This window comes from Rhipicephalus sanguineus, chromosome 4 (genome assembly GCF_013339695.2).
Source record: "Rhipicephalus sanguineus isolate Rsan-2018 chromosome 4, BIME_Rsan_1.4, whole genome shotgun sequence".
Lineage (NCBI taxonomy): Eukaryota > Metazoa > Arthropoda > Arachnida > Ixodida > Ixodidae > Rhipicephalus > Rhipicephalus sanguineus.
Genome location: NC_051179.1, coordinates 155,268,823 through 155,295,613, shown reverse-complemented (window position 1 = coordinate 155,295,613; position 26,791 = coordinate 155,268,823). Strand labels below are relative to the sequence as shown.

Genomic DNA, 26,791 nt, shown 5'->3' with positions numbered 1-26,791 from the left:
ACGTATTTCCGTCACGGAAGTACGTCAGCAAAATGAACGCCATCAGATGGCAAAGAAAAAAAAACTGTAAGAAAATGTTCTGTTGACAGGAGTCGAACTCTTGACCTCTCGATCCACGACAATGGTTGGCGGGCGCTTAGCCCACTAACTACCACCCGAAGACATAACGGGGACTACATGAACGCGCCTTTTATCTTGCACACTTTCCTCTCGCAGTGCTCTTGGATGGATCGAAGGATGGATGGATGCTATAGGCGTCCCGTTTATAACGGTGCGGTGACATGTGTGTCACCAGGCTCGAAAAAAAACAAAAAAAAAAGCGCGCCGTTCCTACGACCGTCTCATTCGGCGCGTTTCCAATAGAAGTGTAATTTCGTCAACGCTTTAACACACTGCGAGGTGGCGGCTTTAGCACAAGCCTCGCTCATAGCATCCATCCATAACGAAAAACAGCTCTCAGGCGCTCGCCTGGCTGTCGCAACGCGTGCACGCTCGCCATGTGAAAATTAACGGCCGGGCTGTAGGCTTCCCAAGCAACGCTTAGCGGCACTGCTGCTCTTGACAGGCAGCGCCATCTCTGGCAGAAAAAGAGAAACTGGGGTGTTAGCAGCGCGCGTTTTCCCTTCTCTCCACCGCGTTGCCGCTCGCTTTGCACGTGCAGAGCTCTCGCGGTGCACTTGTGCCGCCTCACAATGTACCGCTTGCAGTGCGGCTTCAAAAGGAATTTCAAGCTTGACTGGCACTTCCGAAAAGCGAACTTGATAAAATGAGAAAGGCTCGTCAATTACGTTAACGGTGAAGAGCAGACGATCGACAACAACGACGCCCAACTCAAAGTGAAATGCATTTCCCAAGTCGCGATTACACCATGCAGGATGTATACCTCAAGGTAAGTCTCATTCTGTCATGTTAAAGATGAATAATGGTCCACATGCACTCCGAAATGAAGCCGTACACGCTATCGATGTTCTGCTGCGTGGACTACGAATCATATGATTGTTGTTTTGATATGCCATGCTTACAGTAGCAGCCGTGTACTTTCGTGAACAAACGTTTGCGGCGTCCGAAAAAAAGATTATACGGCCATGGCACTGCTTCCTGAGAAGGTTAGAATCAAGACCTCCGTGCCGCTGGAGAATCACCCGCCGATTAATACGCGAGGCAGCTAGCTGAGCTTTAACCACTGTGAAGTAATATGAACTGCTCGCTTCGTTTTTTCGGCTCTCGCGTCATGCTTGCACTCTCTTTTTATGATATTGACTTGACAGGCGTATAAAACCTGCTGCGTGAACGCGGTTAGAACATCGCACAAAGTCAGAAGGTGGTTACTTCAAGGTTGCATCAAGGTCAATCTAAATAGGTCGCGAAAGTCGGAACGAAAAGTGGTCGGAAACCTATTGCGACAAACATCAACACCTGCGTGGCGATTAAAGCGCTACTAGGTGAGGGGGGGACAAATAATGAAAACAAAAAAATTAATGAAGCGTTTATTTTCATTAGTTTTAAATTTATTTGTCACGAATTAAATTAATAGATTACTTTAATCAAACTTTAGTCTTGGGTATGTGGTTGAGTGGCCAATTTTTTTCGTTTATTTTCAGAAACAGCGGGCACATGCAGGCAGTCTGGTAACATGGGCCAACGGTTTTGCGCATTTTGAGATGCGAATGGCGTCGCTCGTTTTTGCGCAGTACGTTTGTGCCTGTCGTCCGTAGATATTTCCTCGCATAATCGTTGTTTTCTAGTCGTGGTAGTTGGGAGAAGGTAATATAGCCCATCGCAGCCATCGGGAACCGTTTCAGTGACTGTGTTTTGCCAGCGCACGGCCGGCGTGCTGTCGCCCTTCGGGACGATGAGTCCGCCACGCTACGCGAAGAAACGCTGCGCTGTCTACGGATGCAAGAGCAACACGTGTGCAAGGTTTGTGTGTGTGATGATGTGGATTGTGTGGCCCGTGACGGGGCGAAGAGGGAACGACAGTTCTGCTCTGCGGTACGCCTTGGAGGGGAAGACGACGAAAAGGAAGCGCGAGCGGGGCGTGCGGCTCGAGGAGTTGGAGCGCGACACGGTTGGAACGGCAGCCGCTGGTCGGCGAATCGGGTCGCGACATCGCTTAACCAGGCGTCCGGCAGCCATGTGGACCTGGTGAGCCTGATTCCCGCTTTGTGCCCGGTGCTGACACAGAGACCGGCAGCCTAGTCTGTTCCTGGCCTGAGGTCCTGGGGCCCGAGTGGTGTCACGAGGTGGCCGCGGCTCATGATGGCGACGGGCAGCTAACCTGCGCTGCAGTGGCCTGGCGATCTACCGGCCTTCAGTGCCATCATCACCACCACTACCACCTCGCCACGGTCAATGCAGCGTGACTGTTGACTGCCCAAGGAGTACCGGTGACGACCGACCTCGCCGCAGCGGCAAGAGTTCATAACGGCGAGTAGGACAGTTTGTGTGCGAGGCGCGTAGGACGTTTAGGATGTAAATAAGGAATGCTGTAGTGTGTTGTGTGTGAATCGTCAGAGTTATCGGTTGTGTTAAAGTCTGTGTTGTGTGTACAGAATCACCTGGCTGCCGGTTGAATTATTTGGGATCCTGGGCCCACATTACACCATCACAGTGTGCACGTTGAATTGTTATGCTACTTCTGATTTCTGTGTTATATATTTTGGGGTAATATCCTGTTCAACTGCAATATTTCGCCAATAAAATACACCTTATTTATCAAATCTGTCTTTTTCGTCTTCCCATTATCTTGCAGGCTTCCATTATGGAGCCGTCATAGTGATAAGAAAAAGAACATGAAGCTGTAAAAAAAAAAAAAGTAAGAAGCGGCGCCCTGTCAAAAAATTTCATAATTTCGCGCCCATCGCGTTAAAACGTGACGTCATTTCCGCTTCCGGTTGTGACGTCATCCTTTTCTTTTTTTTAATTCTGTTGGTCCCCTCCTCACATAGATGGCGACTGTTGCAACAACTAGCCACCGGCTTGACACGTGGGCTTCTACGGAAGTTACGCTACCAGTTTACATATACCTTGGTTGCATTTGCAAAGCATGTATTAAGTGCCAGTTATATTTAGCGGCTTGAATATGTATCATCCTAATAAAGTGACAAAAACAAAACAAAACAAACCTGCAGGACGATGTCAAAGCTTGCTGAAAATGCACAGACGTCCGTTCCGGTGTAATCAAGCAGCCTTCCTGACGCGTGAAATGCAGGCGCCGAACTTCTGACAATGTGCCGAGTTCAGTTGAATTCAACCAACCGCGCAATGCTAACGGTATAACGCGAATGTGAACGTTCAACAACGACGGGTAGGTCTCACGAACACGGGGAATCAAAACACAAAGTTGCTTCACCTACAACCGTAACCGGACTTTAACAATACGAGAAGACAGCGAGTAATCATTAATGTAGTCGGGTAGTCGGAACGAACGAAAGCGATGAACTCAGACAGCCAAAATGGAAGGCGAGACAGCGCTGTCAGCTATCCACGCTTGCCGCCTTTATTTCTCGTACGACACGCCCGGGAAACGATACACTTTAACACGTGAATCGTGTGCCTTGGTGTTGTCTGCACTGTTGTGGCTGGCCGCTAAACCGCAATATTTCAGACCACGCTTGCGCTTCCGCGGGGTCGCTTCTGCCATCGCGGAAATGCGCAGCTTCGCACAGCAAGCCTCTCGGTTCAACGTGCCCAGCTGACGGCCCCCCAGTTACTCGCACCGAGAGAAGAACGCGTGCGCACGTGCGCTACCGCTACCGTGAAAGGGGCTGAGTCGGCCGCGCAGAAGGTTCAGAGCTTTCCGACAGAGCCGCAGCGCGGCTGGCGCGGCGCTGTTGTCGCGCCGCAAACTTGAGCTTGGGTTCCCTATATCGAAGACACGACGCGCGCAGCGTTTCTCTTCGCGTTTAAGGACGCTTTGAAGGAGTACATATAGAGTATCAGTGTTTATTATGTGCTTGTTGATGTCATCTTTGCGCGGAACTCACTATATGCGTTGTCAACGAATATGTCAACTTTCATCAGCGCTTTAACACACCGTGAGGTGGCGGTTTTAGCACAAGCCTCGCTCATATAGCATATATTCATATCGACGAATAGCTCTCCGACGTTCGCCTGGCTGTCACACCACGTCCTCCGCTCGCCCTCTGAGAAATAACGGCCAGGCTAGACGGAAGACACGACGTGCGTAGCGTTTCTCTTCGCATTTCAAGACGATTTGAAGGAGTGTATATCGAGCATCAGTGTTTATTATGTGCTTGCTGATGTCATCTTTGTGCGGGATTCACCATATGCGGAGTCCACGTATGTGTTATGAACTTCAGCTACCGCAATGGTTAAATCATGATCATGGGCGATAGTCGTCGGCGCGGAGATATGCCCCTAGGCGTCAATGTGAGTGCCGCCACATCAAGCGGTCCTATATCTGCCTAACAACAACAGACATTGTACGAGCTCTCATATACCAGTGCACTATAAATAATAAACTACTTCTGCGACAACATGTTTCACTCTCGTGTTATAACCGATTCCTATGACAGAGGGATCAGCCATCCTCTTTTTCTTCTTTTAATTTACCTAAGTATGAAAGTCCGCTGCTATGGCTCGCTTAAGTTAAAGCCATGTAATACAGCGGTCTCTATCACCCATACCGCTGCAATAAACGCGCAACCAGTCAGTGATTACGCAAAGCGGCCATCTGAGCTCATTAGCGGAAGGAGAACCGTGCTGCGTTCGCAGTGCACCATGTGTAATGGGGTAAACTTCATGAATACACGGTGGCCACATTCTTCAGCCACCGTGGTTTCATCTGTTTGCAAAAACACACTAAACATTTACAATGATTACATTCAACCTCCTTACTTGAGCGTATGCTGCAATATTTGTAGGATCTAAATCATTCGATAAACATCTCATCCCTTGCTCAAGCAAATTATGAGCGCGGTAGTGCATAGTTCAGCTGTATAGTGTTGCTATATGAGTATAAGTATTGCCGGTCTTTGTTTAAAAAAGAAAATAACGTTTACTGTAAAATTTCAAGATAGCACTTATAATGGTAGTTCATATAATAGTGGTGGTTAAAACATACGTGTAGACTTTGTTTCTTTCGCTTCCGAATGACCAGCAAAAACTGATAGCGGATTAGCTCGTTCTAAGCATTTCGCACAAATGTATCTTGTTGTATGCTTCCATATTGCTAGCGAACACGCACAAAGGACGACATAAAAATAGACGTCCTTTGTGCGTGTTCGCTAGCAATATGGAAGCATGCAATCAATAGCAACTAGCCCAGCTTAATGCATTAACGAGGTGTCTTGTTGTGCAGTTAGCATAACCTGCGAACGCCATAACTGTAATAATGTGAAGCGCATCTAACTATCGAGGTCAACTCGTCTAGATATTCCTTTTTTACTCTCAGCCATGAATGAGATCCCCTCATCAGCGCTGTCCATTTACAGACTACCATTTATTCTCCATGTACATTTCCGTGTGTGCTGCCCCTGGGCGATGGAGTCGGGAAGGTTATGCTTCTGTTGGAGCGTGATGGAACGCCTTGCAAGGTGAGTTAAATGCTGTTCACTGATTTCGTGCACATGTTGGACAGCGACGTGCCGGGCTGTCCTGTTTGGCTCTATTGCTGGCGGTGAGTGGGAGGTCAAGGAGCGATGGGGGTTGAATGGAGCGCGGCTCTCAGAGTCATCTCTGCAGTGGGGTAGCTACCATCTGAATACACGGCGTGGTATATGGCGGATAAAGGCTTCCTTGTATCAGCTTTTCCATACTTACGTAATGACACTCCGTTCCATCTACTCTTTTGACATGCGCATTGCTCTTACACGTGAAGGCACACATTGCTCTTACACGCGCTATGTGTGCAGACGATGCTCGGAATAGAAGTGCAAATACATGTGGGTATGTGTTCGCTTTTTGTATACTGAGAAGGTCATGCGCTTACCTTGTCATCCCAATAAAATGTTCACAAAAGGGAGCGTCCGTCTTCCTCTGGTTCCACCGTGAACTGTATCGCCTGGTCGACGGAGTTTAGATGGGCTGGGAAAAATCCACTGCTTACCTCTTCAGGATGCAGAGGCAATCATCTACATACCTCCGAAATACTCTCGGTCTGTCATTAAACAAACGCCCTGCCGTCTCTTCCATGCGCTCCAGTTGGCGGCTAGAAGCTGTAACGGAGTTCACCGTACCCAGTTCAATTATGCTGGCTTGTTCTGGAATCACCCGTCGCAGCTGAAGTACGCCACCTTGAGGCAGTGCTCCAGTAAGCGGCACAGTACATCAGTGTTCAGGCTAGTCGCATCGACCAGGAGTTTATTACCTCGTCCAGCAGTCTTTATTCAAGGCGGCTCATGCTCCGGACACCGCAGGCGTGGTGGCACCCTTCTGAACAAGGACATGACGTCGAACGATATTCTGCACTCATTGCTGCTCACTGTCACTTCTCAATTGGCCCTGTCACTGGCACATGACTCTAGCCGCGAGCGAATTCAGAGTCCTGTGCAGATAGTTAGACAGCGGATGAAGTGGAAAGGATGCGAAATTCACTATTGGAGGGAGCGAAACGTGAGCCTTCCTGATCTTTGGAAGCCCCCAGAATTCCTCTGCAGAGCCGATCTTACGTATTGGTCTTTACGTGCGGGTACTTTTCGAAGATGCCTCACAGAAGCTTGCTTAGTTCCCTCCGAAGTCTTGGCGTGTGGTCTTTCCTGAGTTTGTCGTGGGCCGCGCTGTAAAACACGTCACGGATCGTTCTTTTTTTTTGTTGTACGTTTCCCTGTCGCGTAGAACAGTTACATTTCCCTTGTCGACGGGGAGGACAACAATCCTCCAATCTTTTGGATCACTCGAATTGCAATAGCCTCCTGTCTCGACAGGTTGTATCGACCGCGGTTGCCTGTTTTTGATAGGATGCCGAGGCTCCTGCGACGGACATTCCATTGAATGCCGCCATAAACAGTGGAATCTCGTTCACACATTTTTCACGGGAACCAGATTAGAAAACGTATTATGCGAAAATTGTATAAACCGAAAAGGTTAAAGAAAGGAGGAAAATTTGTATATGACGTCAGCAACGCAGTTTGATTCATCAGCGTTGAAGCAGCTGGTCAGTTTGTGCTGCACTTCTTTATGCGGCGAAAAGGTCGCCTGGCAGGAATCTTTTAGCCGCCAAACCGAGGCTGCTGCGGCGTCAGCCGCTCTGCAAGGTGCCGATCATGGCTTCTTGGAACGCGGTTCGTGCTGTTATACTGAAGAATAAACGCAGCATTTCAGGATGTCCCGGACAAAGTCCACTTTCCCTGTCGTATATTCTAAACGTGCGCAAAAATGTCATCGTATTAAACGCATGAAAACTTATTTTCAAGAGACGTTCGCCGGGAACTTAAAAAAAAGAAACGAATTATGCCGAGAAACGTATTATGCATAATCGTGTCAGCGAGATTCCGCTATATTCACATTATGCTTATTCTGCATCTAAAACAGTTTTAGGCAGCGGGGAACGTGTCATGGTCACATTGAAATTGTGGCCCTTCGCCAGCACCCCGTGCTTCGACGGATAAAGTTGCCTGCACAAGAGATTGGCGAAAACAAATTCTTTTTATCAGTGCTGCGACGCCTGTTTTATCCTCCATGAAGAATCACCAGCTTACGTTCGTCCCCGCTTACTGTTTTTGAGCTCAGGTTTCTTCACACATTTCGTGCGATGGCGGCCGCCCCCCCCCCCCCTCGACAGTCCGACGGAGGCACTGCGGCATCCATTTGACAAGTGCTGGAGTCGAATTTTTTTACCGTAGTACTTTGTGCGGAGAAATCGTACTCTGCAACTTTCCGAATAATGATTTAATCGCGAATGTTTGGCTGACGGCGTGCCAGCAGAACCGAAGAAAACAAGCATCGTCGTAGTGCTGAATGCAACACACTGAGACACTGAACACCACGGGCGACGTCTCCTGAAACCACGGGCCACACCTCCTGAAACCACGGGTCACCACCCTCTTCAACAGAGTGTTAGCACAGCATACCGTATCACGAGGCACCTGAGTGTGAAGCTACCTGCTCTGCTCATGAATTAGTAATGGTTCACCTTGGTCTGTTTTGATTGTCATTCAATTTTCATTATTTTAGTTGTGCATCACAAGTCTACCGTAATTGCAAAGACGCATGTATTTCGCCTGCTTTATTAGGCAAGTGGTATTGAAAATAAAATATAGCATTGTCGTGCCTGAGGTTCTGAATCCAGTGAGTCAAATATCGTTACTTATATTGAGCTCACATTTCTTTAGGCCTTTACATCCCGATTTATTTTTTTAGAAATCGTTCCCAAAATAATTTCTTTTAATGCTTGATTGTATTGACACGTTGAATGAATGCCCGAAATACATTTGGAATAATATATGTATTTGTATAGCATTCATGAGCATTTGTTCAGTTCTAGAGACAGTTGGCTTCACTACACTGTGATCATCGCAAACACCTCTCTTAACGCTTAGTCTATAGCATATATATACGCGGTGTCCCAGCTATCTTTAGCCAAGGGTTAAAAATACAATATTAGAGGCAGGCGAGTGAAATCACATGCACATTACTGACAGTCACCTTGCGCACTACAGACAATGTTTTGTTTGATAATTAATTAATTTGTTAATTAGGGTTATTCAATTAAGTTGCTAAATATTGACTGTAGGCAAGAAATGCGGCTTGCAAAGTTCGGGAGCGTCTTCAGAAACCCCAATTCCATTATTTGCAATAAAGAAAGTCTCACGTACACCATTTTTCCAAGCTGCAAAGAAAGCCCGCGAAATACGAAAAGAACCACGTGACTAGCGCATTCACCCGCCGCGATAATGCTGCCCTTAGCCGTGGTTTGAGAGAACGAAATCAGCTGCGGCCGCGACTCGGCGGCTCCGTTGCAGCGTTAGGCCGATAAGTTGACGGTGGTTTCTTGGCCCGCGCTCGCTACAACTTGCACCGTCACGCGCGCCAACTGGCTGACAATTATCGCGTTCACATATGACCGTTATTGCGTTCACAACTGGCAATTATTGCGTTCTGCGAATTCTACTAGTAACTCTCTTTCTGGCGTTTCTAGATGTTCTCCAGCCTGCCTCTTGCTATATATATATATATATATATATATATATATATATATATATATATATATATATATATATATATATATATATATATTGTGACGACAAAGAACGACACTGGGGTCCGGGCGCGCGGGGAGCTGATCGAGGCAGAGGAAGAAGAGGGCAGAGAATAGAACAGCTTGGCCCAGGAACGGGTGTTGTCTCTGTCTTTCTTCATTACAATGGCGCAGCCTACAACACAAGCCGAACCTTGCAGCTGAAGCCACCTGTCATCGCGCGTCGTCGGCAGCGCGGGTCTCTCCATCCTAGGAACGCCGTCCACGCTTCCTCGGTCGTGGACACCATGGCCCGACCGCTGCTGCAGCTACCTAGCCAACCATCCGAGGACGGCGTCCAGGCCTCGTCGGTGGCTCACGGGCACGCTCACCTCGGCGCTGCGAAGACAGTGCATTACCTACCATTTCTAGGGAATGCCGTTCACGCTTCCCGTGGCGACAACCTGTCGCTCAGGACTTCCTCGGCACCTGAGCTGCTGAGGGGTGCTGACCAAGTGCCCGCTGGCAAGGATCCCGCCGCAGTGGGGGGGGGGGGGTGACGCTACGAGCGCGCGTAGCGAACGGATGCGAGGCACATCGGCTCTGTCGATTTTCGACTGGAGCCACGGACCTTTCTACCGGACCCCAGAAATTTTGTGTCCTCTGGACCCAGCGAGTCACCCGGACCACGGAGACATCTAATTTGTCAAGGTGGGCCGATTTATCAACAAATTAGAGCGACTTTTCCGCCTCGCATCGCGGCGCCAACGCCGAGTCCAGCGGCTCAGCTAGCGTCCGGCATCGGGGAAGTCGACGCTCCTGCCAAAATGGACGCTTCTTCAGCTCAACGCGGCTACGACCCCGAGGAAATGGCATGGTCGACCGTTTCGCCTACCGGGAACCAAGATTTGACACCAGCGGAGCCCATCCGCAATGAAAATCTGTTCCGTCTTGTGGAGAGACGCTCCCAGCGACGAAAGGCCAAGCTCACGGCGGCCACCGCCCAAGCCGCTCCCGGCAAGCAGCTATCCAAGCCACAAGCTCCTACCTCGCGCAAGGAAAAGGGGCAAGCCAAACTAGCATGGAGGCCGAAACCTCTTCAGAAATTCCACCAGGACGACATTGTAGTTGTCCTAAAGCCCCGGACCGCCCTGGCACTCGGAGCCGCGTTCCAACCTGGTGAGCTCGGCCTGTCCTTGCGCACTTACACTGGTGCGCAGTTGGCTGCAGACCTTAGCTTTGTCATCTCCCGTGAGCAGAACCTTATTGTCGCAAGTACCAAGAACGCCTACGTGGCTGACCGCCTTCTTTGGGACTTCGTCATCAACTCGGCGCAAGGGGATGTGTCCTTCCGCGGCCATCTCGAGAAATTTGACGATGATGTCAGCAATGGCGTCGTCTCCATAGCTAATCATGAGACCGATGAAACCCTGAAGGATAGCATTCAATGGAGGCAGGGCGCGATCCTCGATATTCGCAAGTTTGGGACGTCCAACAAGGTCCGACTCACCTTCGCCGGGAAGGTCAAGCCACGGACTGTCCACTATAATTCCGAGATCATCACTGTCTGGCCCTACCTCCGTACCATTCCGGCCTGCGGCGTGTGTGGCACCATGGGACACAGGACGGACACGTGCCCCAATCCAAACCAAGATCGTTGTGGTCTGTGTGGACAACACGCGCCATTTGTCGAGGGGGTGCGAGCCCCTCACGAGTGTAACGCGAAATGTGAAGTTTGTGGTGGTGGCCGCGCCACGAACTCAAAGAACTGTGCGGCGAAATACCGCACGGCCGCCAAGTCGGCCAGCCCAAAGGGCGGCAAAAACAACCCGGCGTGGAAGTCAGCGACACGTCGGCCGGCACACAGCTCTGGTAGTGGCGAGGACTCACCACGACACAGTGATGTCAACTCGACGTCGGTGCCACCCAGTGAGCGCGCCGAGAAGGGAGGAGCAGCACCACCGCCCCCACACGGCGGCCATGGGAATCAGAGCCGCTCCCAGCAGCAACAACCCAAGAAGCAAGGTGCGGGTGACGCCTGAGCAACTATCGTCAAAAATGGCAAAAAGGTGAGCGGCGCGAGTAGGGTTGCCTCCTCCTCCCCCTCTTCTCCCCCCTGCCCTTCCCGCTCATCTTGAATACAACAATCCGAACCAAACCATTAGCACAATCCATATCACACGCCCGGCTCCCAGACTGGTCCAAATTTAGGCTAAATTATAACACCGCAGCATCAATACTCGAGCGAGGCTACGACACGTGGTCCCAAGAATTAGTTAGTAACCTTCGCTCCACTGAAACCAAAATTCAGCTTTCAGAGGCGGTCTCGGACGTGGACAACCACCTCCTCGACCTCTGGGAAGCGCGGCATTGCCTTGTTCGCCGATGGCGCCGACAAACGCATAACCGAAACCTTAAAGCTCGAATCACCGAGCTCACCCAGAAGGCGGCCGAGTATGCGGCCCAACTCGCGGACGCCAACTGGGTGACTAGATGCAACATGTCAGTGCGCCAAATGTCCGTCAAGAATACTTGGAGGCTATTTCGTGCACTCATAGACCCAACGCAAACCCGCACCGAAAATCAGAAGCCCCTACAAAGGGCAATCCATAGCTTTCAGGGCAATAAAACTCAGCTGGCGCACAAATTACGGGACCAATACCTGTGCTCCACACAGGACCCCCGCGGATCGGCGTACTCCTATGCAGGTTCGGAGAACGTTGCGCTGGATCGACCTTTCCAGCTTTTCGAACTGCGGAACGCCCTGTCTAAAATGAAACGTGGCACCGCTCCGGGTCGGGAAAAATTACTGTGAAAATGTTAGCTAACCTTCCCGATCCGGCATATGAATCACTATTAGCTTACATCAACTCAATTTGGTCAGGGGAAGTGCCACACCCCATAGAATGGAAGACCGCCCTGGTCACATTTATCCCAAAACCTGGCAAGGCCGTGAACACGGATAACCTTCGCCCCATTTCGCTCACATCACGTACGGGCAAACTGATGGAGACGATGGTGCGGGATCGGTTGTCTGATTTCATGGAGAACCAATGTATTTTCGCAGAATCAATGCACGGGTTTCGCCCGTACAGATCCGCGCAGGACATTCTACTTCAACTCAATCGGGGCATTCTAGACCCCGTCGAATGCCCTCGCAACGACAAGGTCGTACTCGCCTTGGACTTGAAGGGAGCATTTGACAATGTAACCCATGAGTCAATTTTAACACACCTTTCACAAACCGGCTGTGGCTTGAGAGCGTTCGAATACATTCGGCAGTTCTTAACCGATAGACAATCTTACATCCGCATACAAGACAAGGAATATGGCCCTTTCCCCTTAGGAAGTAGAGGTACACCACAAGGCGCAGTGCTGTCTCCTCTATTATTCAATCTGGCCATGATGCACCTGCCGGCTCAGCTGGCTGATGTCCCAGGTATACAACATGCGTTGTATGCTGATGACATCACCATCTGGGCCACTCAGGGCTCACTCGGAGACATTGAGGCGAACCTGCAACAAGCCGCGAGCATAGTCTACCGCTATGCCCGCCAGTGTGGCCTTCAATGCTCACCCTCCAAATCAGAATTTGTGCACATACGTCCCTCGCCAAAGTGCACGGCCAAAATTGAACTCTCGCTGGACACAGGTCCGATCCCTGAACAAAAAGAAGTCCGGGTACTGGGGCTCTTTATTATTCAAAACAGACGGTCAGACAGCACATTGGCCAAACTCCGTAAGGTGGGAGACCAGGTGGGCCGCATGGTCCGCCGGGTCTCTAACAAACGCGGGGGGCTACGGTGCAGAGATGCCTTGCGGCTGGCACATGCATTTGTAACCAGTAGAATTTTATATTCTACCCCATACCTCCACCTGCGGAAGCAAGACGAGGATGCACTTCAAGTCATCCTTCGCAAAATAGTTAAGCGGGCCCTCGACCTCCCCGTGAATGCCTCGAACCAGCGCCTTCTAGTCCTGGGCATGGCGAACACGTTTCGGGAGCTTCGAGAGGCCCAGCTCACAAATCAGTACACTCGACTCTCAAAGACGGTAGCGGGTCGCCGCCTATTAGCCCGCTTACATATCCAACACACCAACATCACGGAAGATCGCGTTCAACTCCCATTCGAGTGGAGATGCGCCCTCCACGTACGCCCTCTTCCAAGCAACATGACAAAAGAAGACCACAATGGCCGGCGCCTGGCGCGGGCGGAAGCCCTAGCCCGCCATTATGGATCGAAACCCGGCGTGTTCTACGTGGACGCCTCCGGCCTGCACCATGGCGGATGGTATACGGCCGCTGTCGTCCACGAGAACCGAACAGTTAACGGGCTCACTTTCCGAGCCAGGGACATAATACACGCGGAGGAAGTCGCCATTGCATTGGCAGCTTGTCACGCCGCATCGCAAACCATCAACTCCGACTCGCGAGGGGCCTGTCGGAACATCGAAAACGGCTGTGTCGCGGACCTAGCCTATCGACTATTGAAACGTTGTGACTATCAAGGAACCCCCGCACCCCGCCGTATAGTCTGGGGTCCTGCTCACATGGGATTAGAAGGGAATGAGGCAGCCGACGCCGCCGCCCGCGCGCTCTCTTACCGGGCATTCCCACTCGCCTCCCGCGATCAGGAAGACCTCGAATTTAATCCTGTCTATTCTTTCCGCGAAATTATGCAGTATTACCAATCTGACCACAGCCTTTATCCACGCCCGTGTAAAGGCTTAAGTAAAGCGGAGGAGCGGCTTTTACTCCGTCTGTACACTATGCTGTGCCCGGCAGCACTAAGACACTTCGACCCCGCCTTTTCCGGCAGTTGCTCGCACTGTGGGGAGAAGTCTTCGGACATCTACCACATGGTGTGGGCCTGCCCCTCCCATCCCGCCATACCCCCTATCCCCAACCCAACCCGGGAGGAGTGGGAGGCGACCCTGCTTGGCTGTTCTCACCTTCAGGTCCAAAAGGCCTTGGTCCGACGAGCCCAGGCAGCAGCCGACGCCAATGGGGTCCCGTACTCGGGAGCCCCACCTACTGTTTGTAGGCGCCGTCCCCTTAAGGGGTAGTGCCTGCATACCTCCCTTGTTTTCTTTTTTTCTAATAAATGTTTTTACCACCACCACCCCCGCAGTGAGCACAGGGACCACTGCCTGCTCAGGCGTCACCGTTGGCTCCGCGTGCGGATCACCTGAAAGCGCCGCCGAGCTTTCCCGTACTATAGCGCGTCTCCGCGTCACGGTCAACGCCTTGACAGCGTTGAGCTCTGCGCTGTTTCCTGCGATCGTGCCGGAATTGTAAGCCATAAACGCTATGTTGGATATAGCCGCCTCACACGACCTTGAGGCGAGCTCACCCAAGCAGCGCAGCGAGTTCCGGTGTACTCTCACGCAGCTCTCTAACCAACTGGGCTGCTTAGCGTCCGCGCTGTCCGGTTTTTCGCCTGCCGTCCGACCACCGCCGGCTGCCTGCGAACTACAGGAGTTCAACGGTATTGAGGAGGACGCCGACAACTGGGTAGCGACCGCGAACGCTCTCGGAGCTCGCATGGCGTGGACGGAAGAGCAGAAGTGGTGTGTAGCCATAGACCGCCTTCGAAATGGTGCCGCGGCGTGGCATAGGTACGAAGGCGCGCGGCAAGAGCCCTGGGCGGAGTGGAGCTTCAAGCTCATTGCTGCGTTTGGCAGGAATCCCAACCACCTCTCTGCCACCACCCAGTCCATCCTGACCGCCACCGCCGACAGAGCTGAGGTGAGATTTCACCTCGATGCTTCAACTGTGCGCTGCAGTTTACCACTTGAGCATCCAGGCTCCGCGTCGGTATCCGACACGCGTTTATCGCAGCCAGAGACCACTACCGAATACGGACCTCGGGAAGGGCGTCACTCGGACCACGCATCAGACGGGAACCTTCCCGACTGTGCAGCTGTGCCCTGCAATACCCCCAGGGAGTGCTTGGCGTTCCGCCAAGCGGAAGGCACAGAAACATGCTGCAAGGTGGGCTTCGCGGTTCGGATCTCACATTCCGCATCGGGATCCACCTCACGAACATCTTTGCAAGCCACCAATACGACCTCAAAGTCGGAACTGTCGGAGTCGCGGTCCCCCAGTTTATCTTCGCTCGTAGACATGGAGCTCCGACCGCCTGTACAACTACGATTACAGGGATCAGACTTCGCAATGAATTACAGCGAAAGCTGTTATGAGACCATTTCAACGGCCGTTTTTGGCGCCGTAGTTGTCCGCCGCCGCCGCCGGTGTCCGTAACCACTATCGCACGAAATAAGAAAAAAAAGGGAAATAAGAAAACATTCCAGGATGCAACGAGGTTCGAACCTGGGCCCTCTGCGTGGGAGCCCAGTGTTCTACCTCGGGGCCATGCCGGTGCTTGAAACTGCGTTGCGAGACGACCCTATAGAGGCTTCATGTCGGGAAGGAACCACATTAATATATGTAATGTAGTGTGGTAGAAGAGTAAAATAACAACCAGGCGTCACGCAAACGCGAATTCTGTAACCGGGCGTCAAACAATGCAAATTGCACAACGAGTGAGTTGTTCAGTGCTTCCAACCCATTACAAAGGCCTGTACGATAATTCTTCATCGTCATCAGCCACAGCATCAACAAAGTGCACATAATGCCTTACAGCTGTTTAGCGAGTACCACGGTTCTCCGCAGAATGTCGAAAAATTGCATAGTGGCTGCTTCCCTACTTCAAAAAAATTATGATTTATAGCGTAGTGGGTTCCTGGCAAGTGCAGTTCTATTGGTTGCCAAGGAAGCCATAAGGCTCCCATTATCCATTTCCTCAGGCTCTCAATAAAGTTAATTCCTTCTCTCTCTCGCCTTCCGTTTCTCCGGTTACGTATATTATAAAGTGTGGTGGGACAGTTAAATGACGACCGGGCGTCACACAATGTTGTGGTGGGTGTTTCCCAACTTCCCAAAAATTATGATTTGCGGCGTCGTGGGTACGTTCCTAATGTACTTGTATTAGTAGCCACACGAGAGTTTATAAGGGGCTCTAGAAATGCCGCTCTTCCAGCTTTCGCTGTGACTGTGCTGCGCTCTCCGCGCAGGCCTGGCGTTTTTTTTTTTCCCTAACCGGGTGGACGTTCCAACACTACAACCTGACCTGCACTCAGATAGCAGGAACATCCTCTCTGACCAGTTGGCGCCACATCCGCAGACTTCGCGGCAGTCACTGGCCGAGTGTAGGAGCGTTTCGGCAGACGGAGCCGGCACCGACCATTCCGACTACATGGTGTGCGAGCTTCCTGAAGATGACAAGCGCGCCATTCTGACTCCCGGAGCACCGCCTGAACGCCGCATTGAAGACCGCGAAGGTATTCTCGTCGCCATAGAACTAACCACTCATCGTTCGGAGAGTGACCAACTCGGCCAAAGCATCGAGGTTCCGGCGAACAACTGCAACGACTGCGGCGTGGGATCCAGTAATGATTGCGTTCACACGTACAAATGTGGCACGGAGCCACCAAAGACCATCTTTCGTTGTGGTGACCGTAGAACAAAGAAGGGCGATGACAGCAAGGAAGAGAGAGCTGCGTCGCATCACGATAATCACATCCCGCAGTCTCTCCGAGCTTACACGCATTCTGTGTTGCGCAAGTATTTTCCGGCTTGGCATGCAAGCATGGATAAACACCACGCAACCAAACTGAGACGGTATAATCGTCTGCTAGGCGTGCGACGACCACTGCATCACACCCAGTGTCGCCCACCCGAGACACTTCTGGCCGATCCCCAAACCGAGTTCCAGCATGGTTGGGACCGTCCACCGCGATGCAGCCAACACCGTCCACCAGAGGCACTGTCAACAGCTCCGCGCGCTCGCAGTCATGGCCGAGTGTGATGACAAAGAACGACAGTGGGGTCCGGGCGCGCGGGGAGCTGATCAAGGCAGAGGAAGAAGAGGGCAGAGAATCATAGAGTTTCCTAAAATTAACTAGAGGGGACTCTGGCGCTGCGATCGTTCAGCTACCATGGGAATGATGGGTAGTACACAAATTTGCCTAGTCTTCGTGCTTGCGGCTTCAAACGTACTTGTGGTTTTGTTTATTGCTTTGGCGTTCGTTTCGGATAAAAGAATAGATCGTTGTGAACTTCTTGAGCTGATTTGATTTTGAGAGCCTAAAAAAGTTAAAGTGGAACTGCTGACTTTTGCTGAACTTTGTTTTGCGACAAAGCAGATGCAGGCGACGCGCAGCCAAACGGAGCCGAAAGAACGAAGTTTAGACAAATTTGTGTACTACCCATCATTCCCATGCTGGCTGAACCGTCATGCGTTGCAGCTCCCATAGACACTAGCGCCAGAGTTCCCTCTAGTAAGTATTGTAGGAAACTCTATGCAGAGAATAGAACAGCTTGGCCCAGGAACGGGTGTTGTCTCGGTATTTCTTCATTACAATATATATATATATATATATATATATATATATATATATATATATATATATATATATATATATATATAGAGGCCCCCCCTCCAATGAAAGGGGACAATAGGCCCTGGAGGTATTACGTTCGTTTCCCGGCAGGTCCTCGTGAGGTAGAGATGAGTCTGCCATGGTGTGATGCTGCGGGCTGCGTACGCGTACCGCATTTCAAGGCGCGCCACCTCCTGACCAAAGTCACGGCTAAAAGATCGAAATGTAATCATTTCGAGAGCAAGATGTCTAACTGCGTTAAAAAATTCTAAAAGCTAAATGACATCACTCATGGTTTTTGGAACGAACCCACGTTCCGGGGCCTTGAACCGCTGTGAACTCTTTTTAAGCGCACGTACCGCTGTATGCTTCATGCACGCAACATTACAAGATATAGCATAGAAGCTGAGAATATTTTGAGATTAGGCCCTAAATGCATTCATATCCAGCTTTTGTGGACACACCGCAGCCAGCGCCCCTGGCGGCCCCGGCGCGAAGCTAGCGCGTTTTCAATGGAACTGGCGAGTTTTTCCCGAATAATTAGGTGTAGAGGGTGAATGTTGAAAAACGCAGACAACAGAGCGCTTCTGGGAACCTAAACGCACGAGATGACTGCAGCGATCATGTTGCAGTAAGCTTCAATTTTGTTCCCAGAGGAGTTAAAGATTGTACAATGGGAGTCTATGGAAACGGCGGAAAATGTGGCCTGTTTTTCGAGACAAAAACGGTCACTGTCGTAAAACTAAGCAAGTTATGTTAATGTTCAGGAAATCACATGTAGTCCTGACACTCAGCTTTCGTTTAAAGCCATTCTCAACTTGCCGCAATTGGCATAACATTGTTCCCTAACGCGTTTTTTGAAGCGCGGTCGCTCAAATGTTTGTGGTAAATTGATAAATCCTTGCTTACCACAGGCGACACGGCGTCCACCGTGGCCGAGCGAGTTGACCGCTCAAGTTCAGAGCGCGGCATAACCGCGCCGTCATCGGTTCGATTCCTGGCGACGGATCAGCATTTTTTTTCAGCCCGTGACTTAGTTCCACAGCTTCGCACAGGATGTCGCCGCCGAAACAAAAAAGAGCTTTCGTTTCGGTTTCGGTTCTTGACTGTAATCTTGAGCTGCCGTTTCTTTTTCTCTTTATTATACGACTTTTTTAGTGTATGTTTAAACACTCCACGCGTATCACATCGTTCGGATCTACATTTGTAATTCTTACTTTATTTTTTTGTAAACGTCCTAAGGAACAGAACGCCCGATCAAGTTATGGTGAACAAAGCTCTTTCGAACTTTTGTACGCGTATTGTGGTGGAAACTTATTTCTCCCTTCTCATGACGTCGTTACGATCTTCTGAGGTACCTACAAATCAGCAACGTAAAGGAAGTGAACTAAGCTTAGACAAGCGAGGCATAGTAATTAAATGACAAAGTTAGACGTTTTTGCAGTTGCTTTTTACTTTAGGGCTAACGCAAGTGTCTGTCGTAATCTTAACGAACGAAGTGGAATTTTTCGAGGGGTTCTTTTTTTTTTGTTAGACACTACTAATGAGACCAACAGATAATTAAGCCAATGAAAGAATAGGAAAAAATATTTGTTCTTTTTCAAACAGCAGTGCAATGATTTCGCCTTAACTTTAATGAAATCAAAATTGCTGTCTCGACAAGCATCAGCGGACGGCTCATATACCCTTCTACATGCTGCGCTCTCAACTCAGAGACTGTGCGAAATCCCCTTTCCTACCTGGAGTGGCTGTGTTCTCTTACAGCACCATTTTGTAGAGTTACGCGAGACTGGATCTAGAAGAGATAGCTGCCAGCTTTACTTAATTTGTTGCTATCGCACTCATTTCATCGTCCCTGCGGTTGAAACTGGGATTTTTATTCATCTCTTATCATATCTATCGCCCTACGTGAACAGAAAAAAAAAACCAGCATGCCTTCTCCTTTAACATCACAAAGCACTGTGCGCTGCATCGGATACGTCCGTGTGATATGACGTGTGTGGATCAAAGCTTTCGGGAAGTCCAGGGACTGGTGCTCCCAGTTACAAAACGAAATCCTGTAATTCAGCAGCTTTTCGCACGCACTCGCAGCCCACCTCAACGTACCTCAATAAGATGCCGTTTTAAACATCTGTAAATGAAAATGTGCGCAGCAGGTTGCGCAAGGCTGGAACCGAAAGCGGAGCTAGCGTTCGACCTTGCTTCTTCTAAGGTTTTGCTAGTAATACCAAGCTATTACTAGAGGTGCAAGGTTTTTGCTAGTATAGTATTATAGGATATGGCTAGGCTTGGATAATCTATTCTTCTCAGGTTTCGGTCGGTTCCCCAGACTACGCACTTGTTGCGTGGTTCTGAAGGGGAAATATCGCGTCACTAGTAGTTACGTGATGGGATTTCAGTCACGTGAGAGAGAAAGTACATCTTTATCAGAGTCCAGTGCAGACGCTGAGGTTGCCCTGCGCACCCGGTTGTTCCGAAGTTTTTGGCGCCAACACGTCACGTCAATAGTTACGTGACGTTACGGGATTTTAGTGGCGAGACTAAATACTTGATTTTACGTGATTTTTAGTCACGTGGCTAGTTGTTACGTGATTGTAGTCACATAAGTAGATGTGCGATGTTACGTGATTTTGGTCACGCGACAATTGCAGGCCTGGTGTACAAAAAATTGTAGTCGCAGGAAACAACAACCCATCATCGATATCACATATATTTTACGATCACGAGAAATTCACTTTCGTTGCTCGAAAGAGCAAGCGAAGCTGCAGTCGTGCACTTTTATCACGTTTCAAAATTGTTTGGGCTTCTACGATATTTTCTGGAATTTTTTGTATGCTTCATTTGCTCTATTCTTTTTTCTTTCCTGGTGAAGAGCGCATATATATTGCTGTAAGTTTGAAAATATAGTCAGTTGTAAGTTCAGCGCTGTGTGTGTTTTCCAATGTCGTCCTCGTTCCTTGCGCTGTGAAACATCGTATTATGGTCTACAGCGCATTTTTGCAAACAGAAAGCAGCTGTTTTCACTTTTGCATTCTGTTTCTGCTCTTTGGAAGGTGGGGACACTTGCAAGGAGCGTTGCAAGGAGAGTTTGACCATAGTATCTTTATAATAGCTATCGTATCACGGGCTAGCCGCCGCGCGCTGTGGCTGAATGGGTTGATCATCCGTGCCGGCTGTTTGCGCGCAAGCGCTGGGGCCTTGGTTCGAATCCCAATGCGATTTTTTTCTTTTTTTTTTGTCTCTCTCAGAATTGCTTATGTTTGCCGCGGTGGTACAGCGGTTACGGTGCTCGGCTGCTTACCCAAAGGGCACAGGTTTGACGGCGGCTCCAGCATTTTTGAACAAGGCGAAAATGCTAGAGGCTCGTGTACTTGGTTTTAGATGCACGTTACGAGCCTGAAGTGGCCGAAATTTCCCGCAGCCCTCCTCTACGGCACGCCTCATAAACATATTATGGTTTGGGCACGTAGAACTCCAGCAATTATTATTACTAGTACAACGCTGCTGAAGATTAGTTGCTTGTTTTTTTTCGCTGGAGCATTGCACCCAAGATATTTGCTGCAGTTTCGGTTTCGCTTTTGGAAATGGAGCAAGTAAACTTCAAATGTTTTATTTTTTATTACCACGCAACCCATTACCTAATAACGAAGAAAAAGAACCCACATTTTAGTTAACCTGAACCATAAGAAGGCAATACAAAACGAAACCAAAGGAAGCATAAGGGCAGCCATTTGTAATATAATGAAGCGTTTTAAAGAAGTACTCTACTATTAGAGACGACGCAGAAACGTAACCAGTAATAGTAGAACCAACGCAAAGCTTGTATTGTTGAATCGTCGCCTTTTCTTCTACGGGAGCAGCGTTCTCTGCTTCTGCAAGTAGTGCTGCTCTTTTGCATTACATTTACTTCCCCTCCGAAAAAGAGCCATCCTGGCTAATTACGGACAGCTGCACAGTGACAGTGAGGCTTTAGCAGCTCCATATGCACAATCTCATGCCTCGACATTGTTTGATTACAATAAGTCTCAAGCGACTTGACGGCGTATATGAAGTGCGAGGCTTGCTAGACCACACGGTACGGGCCGTGGTACTTCGGAAGAAGTTTCGTAGACCGACGGGGGCCACCTAGGAGTCCAGAGGCCATGCCCGTAGCTAGGGGGTATGCCTGTAGGGCCCGCCTCCGCTCCCAAAAGTTTGACGGAGGCGGTGTTTTACCGACAAGAATAATGAGAATAGGTGTTTCTCTCAAACTGTCAAGGCCTTCAGCAAGTGCCCCCTCCCTTTACCCAACCCCCCCCCCCTTGCTGACTGGCGCAGGCCGGCGGCGGGGACCGGTGTGCACGGAACAGACGGCGAAACGGTAGGCAAGTAGACTTAAAGTCCCTTGATATATAGAAAGTAGCGACACTCTCCTCCATATCCTTTCCTAAGTGTCCAATCCTCCTCTCCCAAGTGTCCAAACCGTATCCATCTCCTCTCCCAAACGACCACCGTGCGGGCGCCGGCCCTATGACCCGGCTCGCGCCACTTTCCTATCAAGAATGCCATGTCACGCAGATAACGCGCGCGTTTCCCTGGCGACGGCCCGTGAAGTGGGGAGGTGGAAGGCGGGAGAGGAGGGTGCTCGGCGTGGCGGCTCGGTTAAAAGAAAGACGGTACTTTCCCAAAAATATCCAGGGACTTTAAGTAGACTCGGAAGCGAGCGCGCCCGCGCGGGCCGTTGCCATAGCAACGACGAGAGATCTTCAACCGGCTGCTTTGCTGCTGGCTTGCGTTTCCTTTCTTGAATCCTCGGCACTTGCCACTTTCCTATGAAAAATGCTGTCTCACGCTCATAACGTGCATGCCATCTGTGACCTGGAAGTGCCGGGCGCGCGGCGATAATGCAATCGAGAGGCATGCACGATATCAGGACTGTTTTTGTGAGGCGAAACGACACCCTTTCAACACGTTCTTTAGTGTACGCTGCTTTCCTGAAAAGCATAGGTAATTTCATAGGGAATATTAGCCGATTACACACTGCCCTTCATGCTACAACGCCACTTCACGCCGTTGAAAGAGTAATAAGAGGGAGTAAATAAGAGGGAAGTCCAGGCATGGACACGTGCATGTTGTCTTTACTGATGACTTTCCCTTGAGAGGTACCCGTGATAGCAGCAATGTACAACAGAGTGAATGAAAACAGCGAGGAAGAAGACTTCAAAACTAACTAGCGCTTTTCGCTTTACAGTTCTGCTTACCGATTCAATGAGGCAAGTATTCGACGCTCACTAGATTGCCCTCCGCATTGTGTTCCCGAGCCAAGCCTAATTACGGTTCATCAAACTAATGAACAGATCAAGCTCGTCTTGCTTGTTCGGCTCAGGTTTATGACTAACGTGTCGGTAATGCACTATATATATATATATATATATATATATATATATATATATATATATATATATATATATATATATATATATATATATATATATATATATATATATATATATATACTATATATATATATGTATATATAATGTGTGTGCGTGTGTGTGTGTAGAGAATGCCTTGCGGGTAGCACTCACTAAAAAAATGATGCCTTTACTAAGGTTTCAGCCGTGACACCGCCTACGTAGGTCAGTGTCTTGCGAAGCCCATGCCACAGCCCCAGCGGTACGGAATGCCTTTTTTCCGGTTTTGATGTGTGCTACCTGGAAGTTCAATCAATGTAGAAAGCGCCGCGCGCATGCGCCGTTGCTCGACATGCGTTCACTAGTAGTCGCGAAGGCAACGCCACCTCTCAACGTCAACTCCTTTTACTCTTTTATAAGCGCAGAATAAATCGAGAATGCCTAATAACGTGCGGATTAATTTTAAACGCATTTTTTTCTTTAGTAAATAGCAGCGGACTGCGTACAGCATTCTGCACATCTCATTCGTGCACTATGAAGGCTTGCCCGTCAGGCAACGCGACATGCCGTTGTGACTTTCAAAGCGCAGTTCAACAATACAAATCCTAATCATATGGTGAATAAAAAAAGCTCGTTTATGTCACTGTAATTCACAGCCAGGGTCTTGTGACACATTTCGGTCGGTTGTCAGACCCTTTAAGAAAGCACATCGCGAATATATATAGTGATAGAGTAAGTATTTACTCTAAAAATGCGTGACCTCACTCATGCTCACCTCATGTTCCACGATCCCAAATATTTGTCCATAAGTAAATATTGAGAAGGTTACTGTGTATACATATTTGAACTTTCTCACTATCAAGGAGGTAATTTCCGCGTCACTACAAAATCTGCCCTAAATGGTGGCTCTGCGCTGTAAAGCACACGAGTGTGCTGTACAGCACAGAGCCACCATTTAGGGCAGATTTAGGGCCTAATCTAAGAAAAAAAATAACATGTTATCAAATTGACAGGAATTCAATTCTTTGACCTATTTCCACTCAGACAAAGCTGAGAGGGAATACCATGTCTAGAGGGTGTTTTCTAAAACGCGTGCATCTATGATAGCACTGTGCTATCGATGCGCATTAACCAGACTTTCCACCTGTGTGCAGATATCCCTATTATTAAAGTCGAGGCTACATGCCAGTTATCGTGTCTTCTGAAATATTATTAATTTTTCTTAGTCGCTTTCGCGCGTATTTCTATTGAAACTTTTATGTTGCAGTAAAATTTAATATTCAATTATATATTTCTTACTATCTATTTTACTATGATTTCCTTATCTGCAATAGAGACAAAACTACTCGATACAGTGGAAGGTACTTTCAAGGTGGGCCTACACGTTTGAGCCAAAAAAAGAATCCCAGCCAGGAATGTCTTCGCAGCTTTGACATTCCTATCAAGCCAGAGGATTCCAGGATTCAATACGCGGCTGATATTTTGCATCATGGAGTACAAAAAAAAGCTCCGGTTTTGAAGACCCTCGAGCGGAGCTGTAATCATTCTATTCGACATGGGTCATTTTCCGTTGGGCTTTCAGAGGAAGAAGACTACTGCTTGAAAAGCAGTAGATATTAAGGGAAAAAGCAGATTTCGCTAGGCTTTATCTGGCTGAAGACTGGTATTTTTCAGTCATTGCTACGAGTGAAAACTACTAATCAAAATTCCTGTGCGCATAAACACCATCGTTCTCTTAAGGGAACCTCCTGGAAAGAAAGGCTTAAGATTTCCTTTGGAACGCCTGCACATCTTCGTGGCAACAGAAGGAGCTCCACTCACAATGGAAAAAATTTTCATATGCTGGGTGAACGAAAGAAGGGGGAATTAAAGGGTTCGCTTTTCTCTGGTGTTTCTTGTGACCCGTTGTTGAGCAAGTCAATTGCATTTTGTACTCTACATCACGAGTGATACAGAATAAAGAAGTGGTTTGAGAGATTGTAGGAACAGTTACTATATTATGTTGCATTAACAATCGTTGTTGTCAGCGCAAAAACGCAAAATTCGCTCTTCAGAAATTCTTTGTGCTGATCGAAGTGGACGATTGAGCCAGTAGGTGATTCATGATCGAATTTTCCTGGCTGTAGTGCAAAGTTGAAAGAGACTGCGCCTACAGAACATGATAGGAGAGCTTCAGGAGAACTTCCAGCCCATTAGAGTAACCTATTGGTGTATCTGCGCCAACAGGATTCAAGACAATCACCTCGAGCATATGAGTCAGTCGACCGTGAGAAAAAAAAGGAAAAAAAAGAAAGAAAAAAGAAGAAATGCAATTAGGATAGATAAGTGCCTTTTTTAACGGGATAGACAGCAGATCTAGACATTATTACACAACACGTCAGTCGTATATGTTCTACCATACGTTCATTCCTAACAAAAAGAAACTAACCAAGTTCACATTTTCCGGTGTACAAGGTCATCTTTCAACGACTGTATCATTTTTGCACACCCGCTTAGACGGCGCCAAGCTTGCGGTGGCAGTCACATTTCAATAATAAATAAAAACAAATAAAAACTATCTTTAACTTCCTTTTTTTTACTCTCATTCCTAGCGTTCTCAAACTTATCCAGTTTTAATTTGAGGTAACGCAACGAGCAAACGAGCAGCACCTAAGTGGTACACCAAAGGAAATTCGGTTATTATGCAACCACAATATCCTGTTCGTACCCAAACATAATGCTTCCCGCTAGCTCAAAAAGAAACTCGGAAAGCAGCATGCTGCTCCAAAAGCTCACCGGTACGGCAGCGCAAGAAACTAAGCAAACAAACAAATAAAAAACGCGATTCTCTTGATACATCGTGGGCGCGTCTATAACGGCCAGACATTTGGCACGGCACGTCTAGAAAAACTGCCAATTCATTGCCAGTCGTCGCCGTGGAGATAACGCCAACAAACAGCGCTCTTTTCTGCGCACCGAGGTGAAGCGACAGTCTCGGGGCGTGTGTACTGTTTCTTTTGATTCTCTTTTATTTATTGCCGCGTCACTGCATACGTCATGGCGGGACTTTTGAATTCTTTAAGGTCGATACGCCACGTGGTGTCGTTCACGCGAACTAGGCCGCTGGTGTCCAGAAAAGCTGCATATGATCATCCCGTCTGTGAACCGCTCCGACTAGAGAGAGAGAGAGAGAGAGTGACAGAGAATACGAATAAAACGACGGTAGGGAGGTTAACCAGGGCTGAGCCCGGTAGGCTACCCTGCACTGGCCAAGGTGAGAAGGGGAAGAAAAGTGAGAGAGCAGGATAGAAAATTCACTGTTTTAGCCGTCACAACAGTTTTCTTTTTGATATCAGAGGTGGCGAATCAGTCCGGTATGCTTAAGAAAACGCAGCAGCGCTTTCGCTGCCTTTCGCTGTGATGTGCAGTCCTATGGTACAGATATCTTCTAGACAGTGAAAGCGCCTCCGCAAAGTGATTTAAAAGAGTACAGTGGTGAAGCCTCTATTTTGTGTAAGTCGGGCAATAACGCAAGGTGTGTTCAATAGTTTTTTAGAGAGCACAGTCGCTGCATTTGGACCGTTGGGCCATCTCAATCTTAATTGAGTGGGCGTTGGTGAATGTTACACTCTGTAAAATCTCCTAACACCAGCTTGTTTTCAGTAGTCCTCAGGCAACCATGTAATCCGGAACTCTTACCACTGGCATTCTCATCGCAATAAACATCAGTCTTTCGAAACGAACAACGATGGCGTGTGGCGTCTCTTTCGTCTCCCAATAGTTTCATTATTTTGGTGCCGAAACCCGGGAGCTGAAGCGACCATCAGTTCAGCGT

General features: G+C 48.9%; 1 protein-coding gene across 1 annotated transcript in view; it reads left to right on the top strand.

Annotated features, from left to right (window-relative positions):
* LOC119391770 (uncharacterized) overlaps nt 1–26,791 on the top strand; it is a 46,670-nt gene that overhangs the window by 8,624 nt on the left and 11,255 nt on the right. Inside the window, exon 3 of the mRNA XM_037659421.2 lies at nt 5,457–5,558. Coding sequence (XP_037515349.1) covers nt 5,457–5,558 — 102 coding nt within the window. The remainder of the gene's footprint in view (nt 1–5,456; nt 5,559–26,791) is intronic.